This window comes from Erpetoichthys calabaricus, chromosome 13, assembly GCF_900747795.2.
Source record: "Erpetoichthys calabaricus chromosome 13, fErpCal1.3, whole genome shotgun sequence".
NCBI lineage: Eukaryota > Metazoa > Chordata > Cladistia > Polypteriformes > Polypteridae > Erpetoichthys > Erpetoichthys calabaricus.
This window is the reverse complement of record NC_041406.2, coordinates 101,902,740-101,915,059: the sequence shown is the minus strand read 5'-3', so window position 1 is coordinate 101,915,059 and position 12,320 is coordinate 101,902,740. Positions and strand designations below refer to the sequence as shown.

The window sequence follows — 12,320 nt, the reverse complement described above, 5'->3', positions numbered from 1 at the left end:
ATGAGTAACCACAGTTATTTTTCTTTTTGTGATGGATTTTTTAATATTGATTGCTATTTTTCACTATTGACCCCATTGAAGTCTGTTGTCTCATAAAATTTTTGGTTTTCATTCTCCATGAAAACATGAGATTACAGTTTTTATTAGCCATCAATACAAAAAACACAGGGCAAGTATAAGGGTTCGTTTATACAACACACTCAAAACACGTACACACCCACCTCATGGCTGCCACGTGTTCTCAGCGTTTATTTGATGCGTCCTCTGAGCAGGTCCTCAGAAATTAATGTGACACGTGCGCGAGTTGCCGTACCAGCAAAAAGTGGGGGGGTGCAGTGTGCTAAAAGTTGGAATGTGATGTCAGAGTCTCTGTTTACTATCTACATGTGACAGAAAGCCGCTCTGCGGATCCTACGAGATCGGTGTGCGCACTTCGATGTTTGATGAATGGTTCGATGTGGTGAAGCAAAATGCTGACATACAGATGTATTCATGGAGCTTTTATATTCAATTGTCGCATATTCCCGATCTTAATGACACGCTACATTTTAAAAGTCTCACATACCGTCTTCTGTGCCGTCTTTTTTTCTAGGGCTTCCTCCGGTACTGACAGCAGCGGATCGCCAGCTAAAGATCGCCACATCGAGCACATTAAATGTATGATATTCTAACTCTCTGCACATTTAGAATCCTTAGATTTATACTTGATATCACTTTCATGATGAAATGCATTAAAGTATGTATGTTACAGATAAATCGGTAATTTCGTTTATATAATGAATACTGTTAATAATTACACATATGGGGGTGACACGGTGGCGGAGCGTTAGCGTTGCTGTCTTGCAGGGAGTCACGTCGCTGATATTCCTTGCCTGGAGTTTACATGTTTTCCTGCTCGGTTTCCTCATTGTGCTCCGGTTTCCTTCCAAAGATATGCAGATTTGATTACACTAAAATTACGCCAGTGTATGTGAGTGCTTGTATTCACCTTGTGATGAGCTGATGCCTTGTCCAGGGATTATTTCTGCCTCGTGCCCAATGCAAGCTGAAATGGACAAATCCCTGGACTGATGGATTTAATCATTAAATATCCTTTTCAGAGATGTTGCGGTAAGGTGTCATCGGAATTTAATGAGTGTTCCAGGCAATTCACAACACAGCGAAGCCGAACCTGTTCTCACTGTGATGATATCTCGCACTGCCACCTGGTGGATTCCTCCAGATTTACGCAAAGTACGAGCAAGTATAAACACTACATTGCTTGCATAGCAGGAGCGTCCGCTGCAGCATGCGTCGCGTGAAGTATAAATTTGGTCTTAGAAATTATATTTGATTGGAATATTCCTTTAAACTCCACTTCTTCTGAGTTAGATACATAGTAGACAAGACTAAGAAAAAGGGGTCATGGGCTTTTTTTTCATCCGATGTTGTTAACATCATTAATAGCCTGTTAATAGGACTTATTTTACAACTGATGTAATACAACCCAAAAAAAAAATCACCCTGTTATGTACCTTAGCTGAAAACTGTTGGACTGGGAGACGAGGTACACTGCATTGTACCTCACCATCAAGTGGGCAATCACACAGCTATTTCTACTTGGGTTGTGAGTTTACCTCTGTGACTGACCATACCCCACCTCCAGTGGTTGAGCTCACACAACCCAAGTCACCCAATGGTTCCATAGCCTGATATACAGCATATTTTATCAGAAAAACTCAGTTTTCACAGACATTCAAGAAAGTTACAACAAATCTGTTTTTAGGCTTGGAAGGCCTCGTCTCCATACTCCTGCTCCACTTGCCCAAAACCTGAAGAGAAAACAATGCTTATGACCAGGGTAATTGCAACCCATGATTGAGGGCAGCAGAGGACTTTTCACTTTAGCTCTTCATCTTTTATACAAAAGAAAAAAGTAAGAAAAAAAATCACTGCAATACCAAAAACATGAAAAGGTTAACAGGAGCCAGGGAAGTGGACACGTTTAGCCAGCCATTCACCCTCAATGGCTGCCCCAATGTGCAAGAAGCAATAGAAAGAGTGAACTGTCTTTTCTATACGAGGTGTGTATAGTAGTGAGAAGTCAAGCAAAATGACACCATTTATTGGATAACTAAAAAGACTACAATATATAAGCGCTTTCAAAGCAACTCAGGCCCCTTCAGGCATGTACATTATATTTAAAAAACATCTGAAACCTCCTTTTTGACCAAAAAAATTTAATACCAGTTTCCCCCAAAGAAAGTCAGCAGCAAATCGACAAGCATTATTTCAAGGCAGGCTGCCGTCATACTCCCAAGATTACTGACACACTGAAAAGAAGAAATTAAATGCGAGCACAAAAAAAAATGCTTCACGAATGTTCGTAACTTCAATAATTTGTCTCTAATTATTCCTCTGCACTCGTGCTTTAAAGCAAAATCAGCACGACCTATAAATTGATCCTTCGCACGGATTCCAAAAAGAAAGTCCATTTACTTATAAGTTTACAAACCGCATACTGGAAACATTGAAGTAACCGCGAAAAACCCGCGTAATAAAATACCAAAGATCAGGATACAAGGCCCTTTTTATATATATATATATATATAAAAAGCTACGGTTCTATTCGGGGTTTCTCAATGGATAAAGTCTCCAGTGCGAAAAGATGGGTGGCTCTGAAAAGAGCCGTTGGTGTTGATGAGCGTATCGCCGTTGCTTACTTGCTCTTAGCTGGTTTCTCGGTCTTCTTGGGCAGAAGCACAGCCTGAATGTTAGGCAGCACACCACCCTGGGCGATGGTCACGCCACCCAGCAACTTATTGAGCTCTTCGTCGTTACGGACTGCCAGCTGCAGGTGGCGAGGAATAATTCTAGTTTTCTTGTTGTCGCGGGCAGCATTCCCAGCTAACTCGAGAATTTCAGCAGTCAGATACTCGAGCACAGCAGCCAAGTAGACAGGAGCACCGGCGCCCACACGCTCGGCATAGTTGCCTTTCCTCAAGAGCCTGTGAACACGGCCGACTGGGAACTGCAAACCAGCTCGAGAAGAGCGAGTCTTAGCCTTGGCACGGGCCTTACCACTAGTCTTTCCTCTACCAGACATGTTTCAGATACTCAAAAACAGTTCTCTCCAATAAAATGATTCAAGTATTCCACGTTGCGCTTTTATAAAGGCGTCCTTCGGGCGCGACGAACTAAACTAACTGACTGCTGATTTGCTTGTGTTTTTACGTCACTCAGCTGGCAGCGAATCCGAAGCACGTTGCGCCCGACGTCTTCACGGCTCAAATTGAAATGTGCACCTCCTAGAAAGGGTACAGTGTACTTATTTTTGGTTTTGATCCTGTATACATAAGCAATGTATTTGTTTTAATACATTATGCCTATTTTCCTGAATTCTAGGCCCCTCACTTTTATTAAGCTTAATTATTCATCATTTTACACATGATTTCATTTCACGAACTAGGTTGATGTTTGAATTGTGTTGGCAAACACATAAGCCTTCTAAAAGGTTTCGTTGTTCAAAGCAAGATGTGGGGTAAAAAAGATAATTGAGCATACAATGCGCCTTATTCTCCCTTGTAGCCACTACGTGGGCGATTTTCTGACCTCTCATTGTGGAACTCAAAACGAATGCAGCTCCTTGCGGAGAAAGCTCTCGTCTATTTTTCAAAGTATAATACGAACTGACAAAGTAGAGCGCTTGTAACTTCGGTGAACGAGTTCCGTTTTATTGCATTTTCAAACAGGAAAGTGTTGTTCCAAATGACTGGCACTGCCTTATCACACTGCTGCCCACTACTTCCCTTAATTTCTGTGAATGTTATTATCTCTTGCGATTATGTGCAAGTTACTTTGTGTTGTCTCTTTTTGTGAGCCGATAGTGATAGCCTGTATTGTCTCCACCATGCGCGGTCATTGTTTTAAAGTAGGTAAGGGACACTGCATCTTGTTAGAGAGATAAAGAAAACAAGACCTTGAAATGCACTTTTGAAAACAGCGCAATGCAAAATTGCGCGCCCGAATTTTGGCCATTTCATTAATGCAACGGTTGTGCCTGAAAGGAGGGAAACAGCTGCGCGCTTGTCATTGGTGGGTACGTGTAACCCTGTAGCGGCTGTAATTTGCATGTCTCGCTATAAAGAGAGAAACCCGAGGCGTTGCGTCATTCAATTTCTCATCTGTACTGAGAGTAGTAATGCCTGAGCCGAAAGCAGCCCCTGCCCCGAAGAAGGGCTCGAAGAAGACTGTTTCTAAGAGCCAAGCGAAGGGTGGGAAGAAACGCAGAAAGTCCAGGAAGGAAAGTTATTCCATCTATGTGTACAAGGTAATGAAGCAAGTTCACCCTGATACTGGCATCTCTTCTAAGGCGATGGGGATCATGAATTCGTTTGTAAACGATATCTTTGAGCGCATCGCTGGTGAGGCCTCACGTTTAGCGCACTACAACAAGCGCTCAACCATTTCATCTCGGGAGATCCAGACTGCTGTGAGACTTCTTCTACCGGGAGAACTTGCTAAGCATGCTGTGTCTGAGGGCACCAAGGCAGTTACCAAGTACACCAGCTCGAAGTAAGCAACATCTGTTTGAAACCAACGGCTCTTTTCAGAGCCACCCACATAATCCAAAAGGAGTTCCATTAAAACAATTGCTTGCAGTGATGTGGATATATTCTCTTGTCCTTCTGCGTTTTCTGCCCGCGTCCCACGCATTATTGGGTCCTTGAAAGTGCTTATTCTCCGTCCTACGCGTAATCCCCGCTCCATTTTAATAACTATTCCACAGTTTCAAAATGCACAGGTCTGTTTACATCAGGCAGACTCTTCTCCCTGTGAAACTGAGTCCTTTATGGATGTGCGATTCTACTGTTTTTTGAAATCGACACATACAAATTCTGAGTTTTGTTTTTTTTTTTCCCAGTTTTGATAGTATTAGCCATTCTAAAACACTAATCGGCCAGTCTGCATTTAAATTAATGACAAGTATAATGGTCACAACACATTTATTACAAAATATACAAGTAGAACATCCATCCATTATCCAACCTGCTATATCCTAACAGGGTCACAGGGGTCTGCTGGAGTGTACGTGTCATTTTCTAACCTACTTCAGACCAGGGTTATGGGTGGGTGCTGGAGCCCATTCCAGCTGCTTTAGGGTGCAAGGCAGGAGCAAACTGTGGACAGTGTAAACGCACACTATGGCCAATTTAGCTTTGCCAGTTCCCCCAGCCTCAATGTCTTTGGACTGTGGGAGGAAACTTATGCAGCCACATGAACATGCAAACTCCATGCAGGGAAGATCTGGGTTGCAAAGAATGAATATACAGATGTAATAAAAATTTGAACTTTTACATTTTCATAAAGATTTGGTTATTTGTTTAATACATGTAAAACAGGCACTCACCTTACGAATGTACTTAAACTGATCCCCTTAGAACACTAACATTAAAAAAAAAAAAAAAAATCCCACATTTGCATTTTGTTATTTTGCCCTTCTGTTTTATCGAGAATGGTGTTGGCATAGTAACTTTATATTTAGTTATGGTTCAAATTTGTATTTAGAAATAGGCGGAAGTTTCAAATTTGTATTTAGAAAAAATAATGCTGATATTTTTACTCTTTTTACCTATTTTCCCTTTGCATATGCAAGTTAGGAACAATCTCTGGACAGGGTGAGAGCCCTGGAAAATGGTTCAAAAGGCTGATTGATGTATGAATTCATCCTTATTTTTTTCCCTATTGTTCAGGATCAGTTTACCATATATTGTTCATAGTACGCTCAGTGTACATTTTTTTTATGTATTGTTGTATGGAAGATACTTTAGCCTTTGCAGCTGACATATCGGGTAATAGACCTCAAGGCATAATATTTTTGCCATGTATTCTATCAAAAAAAAAGCAGGATTCATATGCAGAGTTAGAAAGTGCAGCCTTTGATTCTCACTGGAACATAACCTTGAGGTTATTATAATGATTCTGTAACATTCTGAGTTTTGACTACTCTGCTAATGGTGGTCAAAACAAGTAAGCCAGGTGCTCATTTTATATGAAAAGAGATGAGGTCAGTGACTGCTTTTTATTTCACAAAACTTTTTTTCACTAGATTTGGTGCTTGTAAAAACTGAATTTTCTCTTTGTTCAGTTCATGCTTTTGTGGAAAAAAAGTGCTCAGCTTCTTAGCTGTTTGAGTAAAAAACATGGATCCTTTAACAAAGCTTTCTATCTACTACTGTTTATCTGATGGACACTTTCCAAGAAGTTTTACCTCTGGTAACAAAACGTTTTCTTTTCGTTTTTTCATTAAGGATATATAATTTACACCTACCTTAATGAGCATAAAGCCAAAGCAACAGAGAAATGCTTCAAAACAACAGTTTTAATGTCTTGTAATGGCCACCTTAAAGTCCAGTGCCTGTATTTATCAAGCATTTCAAAGTAAGAAAACAGTCCTAGCATGCTTAGTGGCATAAATGTGTTCCTACTCTTAGGATTCAGAGTGAAAGTATTTTACCAGATTTCCTAATTTAATAAACTACTCCTAACTTTATCAGGATGTAAGGGAGCTCCTAACCTGTCCTAACCCAAAAGATCATGTTCAGGCAGACATTGGCACTCATATCCTGAGAAAGGCTGAATGTTTTGGAAACAGTGGACAACAATGAACTCATCAGAAACCGATTTGAAAGATATGGAGTAATATTTGTAGCAAATCTTGTACATTTCGTGATCGCTCCATCTACACAGAGAAGCTACTGTATGTGCTTTCAGGTGAAACAAAAGTGTTGATAACATTACCTGTAAAATACAGCTTTGGAAGACCACCAGTGGAAGACTGGCACATCTTCAGATTTTTCAGGAAGAGTCCTGCACACTAGTATATTATTATTCATATTTATATTCTTAGAGTAACATGAGAATCTATAAGCGAAAAGTAATGTTATCTTATACCCTTCATACTTAAAGAAGAAGCAGATTATTAGCAACTCACTCATGGCTAAACAGCGAGCCGAAGGTGGGGGTTGAATTGGCATTCATGGCACTAAAGGTCTAGCACTTAGGCCACTTCACCACACTTACTTACCAGTAGATGTGCTGCATATTCTTATGCCAGAAGAAGCAACAATCCTGTAGGCAAAGCAAGCAAAGATAACAAAAACCCTCTATAATAACACCAGAACGTGCTATGATTGTTTCTCTGATAAAAATGGCTTGTAGTCATTCTTTTTGTCCAGCTGTATATATGTGAACTCCTTTACATGTGTTGTATTTTTCTAAGACTTTTACTGTAAGTACCAGCCAATCACTCTCACGTTTCTGCAATAGACAGAACACTGTGTGGCAGACTACAAAAGATACACTGTTTTTCTCTGTAAGGGTTTTCGTTTTCTCGTGATAAAATTAGTCCTTGAGAGGCAATTTGTCTGATAATCCAGTTAGCTCATTTTATTCACTTCACCATTAATGATTTGTTTTTTTTTTAAATGTTCACCATAACCTTAACCCTCTTAAGCCCTACATGGACAGTGGATAATTTAAAAGAAGCAATTTATTCGTGAAAGAGTGTACACACCATCGTATTGATTCATTTTAATTTATTTGTTGTTTTTGTGCTTCTGTATCTAGTTTTACCATTTACCATCTTTGAGTGTAAGTTGGCGATAATACTTCAGTCTTACTTTTGGCCTGAACAAAAGCACTAAGGGCAAAATCGAGAAAGGAACATGACTGGGGAAATTTTGTTAATATGGCAAATAAAAAAAAATAAAGACAGTAAGTCTTTTATTGGTAGTCCAAAAGAGGGTAGAGCAGTAGGAGACCATCAAAATGGAATCCTTGTGCAAGGTTTTTTTTCCCCCTTTAGGCCTGGTCAACTGGGAGGCAGCTGCCACAGTCACACCTGTGACATAAGTGAAACATAGATTAATCTAGTGAAAGTGGCGTTTCTTAGTTCTATAATGAAAACAATATCAGAGTGTATGACTCCTCAAAAACGGATTTCTGACATATTAAGGTGGGCCTTAAATAGTTGGGTCATTCTTGATAAGGCAGTAGAACATCGCCATCCTGGTGTTCTCTGCATGGAACTTGCATGTTATCTCAGTGTGCATGTGGGTTTCCTGCCTGCCATTACAGTCCAAAGACAAATAGTGCAAACAGTTTAAGTTAATTGGTGTTGCTAAATTGGTTGTCCCACGTATGTTGCCTGGTGATGGACTGCTGGGATTGGCTCCAGATTCCTCTGCAACCCTGCCTTAGCTAAAAGGGTCACGAAAATGGATAGATGACCTTCCCATTACAGAGATTTACATTGGAAATGGTTTCTATCACTCATTTAATTAAATGATTTAATTTAATCATTAGTTGGTATGAAGTGTTCAGGAAAGAGAGTAAAAGCTTTGAAAACAACATTTCTTGTGATTTAATCAATCCACTCGATTGATTTGCCCATCAGGTCAAGTTTTCTTGGCCACGGCATTACAGGGGAAAACACGTTATGTGCCGTGTGCATTTCTCAGTCGTTTCCACGTTCCTTCCAGTGGCTGTTTTCTAAATACAAACTAGGAAATCACTGATCGTCTAACAGCCGTATCTGGTTGCGTTCTGTTTATCTCTCAACTGCGCTTTCCAAGCGTAACAAACAAATAAACTTTCCGTTACAAAAATTTTGTGGAAACCTCGGCCACCCATACTGATTGGGATTTGGGGGAAAAACCAACACAGAAGGAATGTAAAGTTCGTTGAACACGCTGGCTTTCTGTAAACAGTTGACGGCAGCAGCCATTAGAGGCAGAGGACGCGGATGCAGAGAAAATATTAAAATTACGCGCCGAGCTTTTAAAATAAGCAATCGACAGGAGACTTTTAGGCCTAGGCTAGGACCGTGCCGGCCCCTTTTTTCTCACCCAATCAGAAAGCACGACTATCTTGATATAATGCGTCTCGTGAGGCTACTTCCCCATTCAGTTGTGTGACTGCATACATTTGGGTAACTGTGATAAGGACGGTGAAATGGCAAGAACTAAGCAGACAGCTCGCAAATCTACGGGTGGCAAAGCTCCCCGAAAGCAGCTTGCTACTAAAGCTGCTCGTAAGAGCGCTCCTGCTACCGGTGGGGTAAAGAAGCCTCACCGTTACAGGCCCGGCACGGTAGCTCTGCGAGAGATTCGTCGCTACCAGAAGTCCACTGAACTGCTTATCCGCAAGTTGCCTTTCCAGAGACTTGTGAGAGAAATCGCCCAGGATTTCAAGACCGATCTCCGATTCCAGAGCTCGGCTGTTATGGCTCTGCAGGAAGCCAGTGAGGCTTACTTGGTCGGTCTGTTCGAAGACACCAACCTGTGTGCCATCCACGCCAAGAGAGTGACAATAATGCCGAAGGATATCCAGCTGGCTCGCCGAATTCGAGGGGAACGAGCTTAAGGACGCAGATAAGCATGGGAGAAAAAAAGGCTCTTTTTAGAGCCACCACAAACTTTGGCGAAGAGAATTTCCATTTTGTAGCTGAGGCCGTATCTCACTTCCCACAACGTATCCACCTAGTAATGATACTGTAGAAAGTGTTTTAAAATCGGCGTTAAACTTGCAAGTGATGAATAATTTGTTGTACAGAACCACATTAGTGTAGCTATAGCATTAGTAAACGAATATCTAAAGAACGCAAGGCTTACTCTCAACTGACTCGTCTCTCGGGACTGCTGTTGTCTCTTTGCATTCGACCATTTGGTGTTTGAATTATTAATCCGACACAGGCCCCTGTGCTCACTCTACCTTCAGCCATTGCAGTGGGTCAGAACAAACATTGCTTGGCCGACTGAATTCGAAGGGAACGCGCCTTAAAGTTACATACCCAAAAATAAAATTTTACATGGGTGTATATACTCTTACGGAGAAACCACAGTATATTTTCGTAGCGATTTTCCTAGTTTTTAACCAGACAATATTCCCCACAATGGACCGACCTGTATTGAAAAAATAAAATAGTAAAACCGCGCGTGTATATTCGCTCTGGCGTCCATTGCATTGTAAGAAGTATACAAATATCCAAGGAGCGAATCATTTGGACTGTAAGCAACTGGAAACTCGCGACACTGATGTATCTTCACATAAACTACAGCTACCAATACGCCAATTCAAAAGACGCCCAAGTGGTAAAAGGCAATCGGTTCAACAGACACAACCCGCCACGACCACTCACTCACTCTTGGGCCAGTATAGCAGGCCAAAACATAGAAATGCCCTTTTCGATAAGATGGGGGGGCTCTGAAAAGAGCCGTTCGCGTGTACATTTATCACTCCATCCAAACCGATTACTTTTTTTAGGTACAGCCTTCTTCACAGTCTTAGGTTTTGCAGCTTTGGGCTTTGATACTTTCGGCTTCTTTGGACTCTTTGTTGCCTTTTGGGGTTTTGCAGCCGGCTTCACTTTTTTGGGACTCTTAGTTGCTTTCTTGGCTGCGGCAGGCTTCTTAGCCGCCTTCTTGGCGGCGGCAGGCTTCTTTGCTGCCGGCTTCTTCACTTTCTTGGCGGTAGCGGGCTTTTTCGCCGCTGGCTTCTTCTTTGGGGCCGCCTTTTTCTTCGTGGCTTTCTCCTTGGCCTCTGCCTGTTTCTTGTTAATTTTAAAAGATCCGGAGGCACCGGTACCTTTTGTCTGCACGAGAGAGCCTTTGCTCACAAGGCTTTTTACAGCCAGTTTCACACGAGCGTTATTCTTCTCTACATCGTAGCCGCCAGCAGCAAGAGCCTTCTTGAGCGCAGCTAAAGAGAGCCCATGACGCTCCTTGGAAGCTGACACAGCTTTCACGATCAGATCTGAAACGCTAGGGCCGGTCGTCTTCGGCTTCGAGTTCGTTTTTTTCTTTTGCGCTTTGGCCGGAGTGGCAGCTGGGGATGTTGGAGCAGTTTCTACCATATTGATCGGTTACACACACCTCGATTTCTCTGTAAGTTTCAGTGGCATGCGGCGACTCGGCCGCTCATATTAGAGTGATGAGAACTGTGCAGACTCAGCCAGACCACTGTACATTTCAAGAGGACTGGCAAGCGTGTTTTCTGCCTTCACAAAATCCCCGTTTTTTGAAGGAAAGGATCAGAAAAATTGACTATGCCAACCTGAGACATATCGAATGAAATATGCTGTTAACAGGGCATCCGCCATTGCTGGGAGAGAAGGTGCCGCTGAACTGCCAGAAAAAGAAATGGCACTGCATAAACGACTGGCTGTCACTCGTTACAATACGAACGCGAATTTCGCTACAAATACGCAGTCACTGGAAGCATGGTGGACTAATGATAGAGAGGTATGAAATCGATGCTGAGAAGTGTTCATATCTTTTTTGCAATAATACACAGAAAACCCGAGCTATCGGCATGTTCAAATTAACACACCCGCTGGAGAACTGTGTACCTAACGTATTTAAATGTGATTGAAAGAAACCAGTGAAGTGCGTAAAACTAATAAGTTGTCTACGTTACAACTAAAAAGTCAAAGTGAACTTTATTGTCATCTCGGCCATATACAAGTATACAGATAGACGAAATTGCGAAGCAGTGTAACAAGATGAAGTGCAAATAATAAATTAATAATAGAATTAAAATTTAAAATTAAAACACAAACAAGACAAGACATTGTGCAAAGAAAAGACAAAGAAGTAGCAGTAATATTGACGTGTAGTTAGCAATATGAACATTGATGCAATGTATGGTATTTGAAATCTAGAATCATAAATATAGTCAATAGATATGTAATATAATAAATAATAGATATTGATAATACAGAAATTATCAGTGTATGATAATAGTTGTGTTAGTCATGTAAACAATGACAGGTCAGAATGTTTTACAGCAGAAGGATATCAAAATATCCTTATTATATTAAATTATTATTATTATTAAATATAACTAGCTGACTTGAGGTTTGATTTTGGCAAATGACAAAATGCCTCTTTACTATAGTAGACTAGAATATATGTTTATCTTTATTATGTTAATATAATTCATATATCTCAAAATACCCAATGACTTACTGTATATCAAGCCTTGTTTCAAATATTCTGTTTTTGTGATAGATAGATAGATAGATAGATAGATCCCTATTAGTTCTGTCTGTGTATACCTTTAAGTTGAGGTAACAAAAATTTCTAAATCAAGGAATGAAAACAGTTACATATTCCTGTTCTACTAGATACCAATTATTATCTGAACATCAGTTTTCTGAACATCTTTAGTCCAACTTGAAAGCCAGTGCAAACATTATAACAGAAGCTTTATCCAGTGGCTTCAAGCGTAAGGCAGGATTCAAAACTTCACCAGAAGCCACTCAATTCCAAGACATGCTC

The 12,320-nt window shown here is 40.8% G+C and overlaps 3 protein-coding genes across 3 annotated transcripts; 2 read left to right on the top strand and 1 right to left on the bottom strand.

Annotated features, from left to right (window-relative positions):
- Window positions 1-2,591: 2,591 nt before the first annotated feature.
- Window positions 2,592-3,225, bottom strand: LOC114663549 (histone H2A-like). Its single transcript, XM_028817361.2, has one exon. The coding sequence runs from the start codon at window positions 3,083-3,085 to the stop codon at window positions 2,699-2,701; it is 387 nt and encodes a 128-aa protein (XP_028673194.1). The 5' UTR covers window positions 3,086-3,225; the 3' UTR covers window positions 2,592-2,698.
- A 901-nt stretch (window positions 3,226-4,126) lies between these two features.
- LOC114663554 (histone H2B 5-like) lies at window positions 4,127-4,613 on the top strand. Its single transcript, XM_028817366.2, has one exon. The coding sequence runs from the start codon at window positions 4,181-4,183 to the stop codon at window positions 4,556-4,558; it is 378 nt and encodes a 125-aa protein (XP_028673199.2). The 5' UTR covers window positions 4,127-4,180; the 3' UTR covers window positions 4,559-4,613.
- A 4,330-nt stretch (window positions 4,614-8,943) lies between these two features.
- On the top strand, window positions 8,944-9,443 carry LOC114663547 (histone H3). Its single transcript, XM_028817358.2, has one exon. The coding sequence runs from the start codon at window positions 8,995-8,997 to the stop codon at window positions 9,403-9,405; it is 411 nt and encodes a 136-aa protein (XP_028673191.1). The 5' UTR covers window positions 8,944-8,994; the 3' UTR covers window positions 9,406-9,443.
- The last annotated feature ends 2,877 nt before the right edge of the window (window positions 9,444-12,320 follow it).

Coding starts and splice junctions, on each gene's coding strand:
- LOC114663549 (XM_028817361.2), bottom strand. CDS start 3,085: ATGTCTGGTAGAGGAAAGACTAGTGGTAAGGCCCGTGCCAAGGCTAAG.
- LOC114663554 (XM_028817366.2), top strand. CDS start 4,181: ATGCCTGAGCCGAAAGCAGCCCCTGCCCCGAAGAAGGGCTCGAAGAAG.
- LOC114663547 (XM_028817358.2), top strand. CDS start 8,995: ATGGCAAGAACTAAGCAGACAGCTCGCAAATCTACGGGTGGCAAAGCT.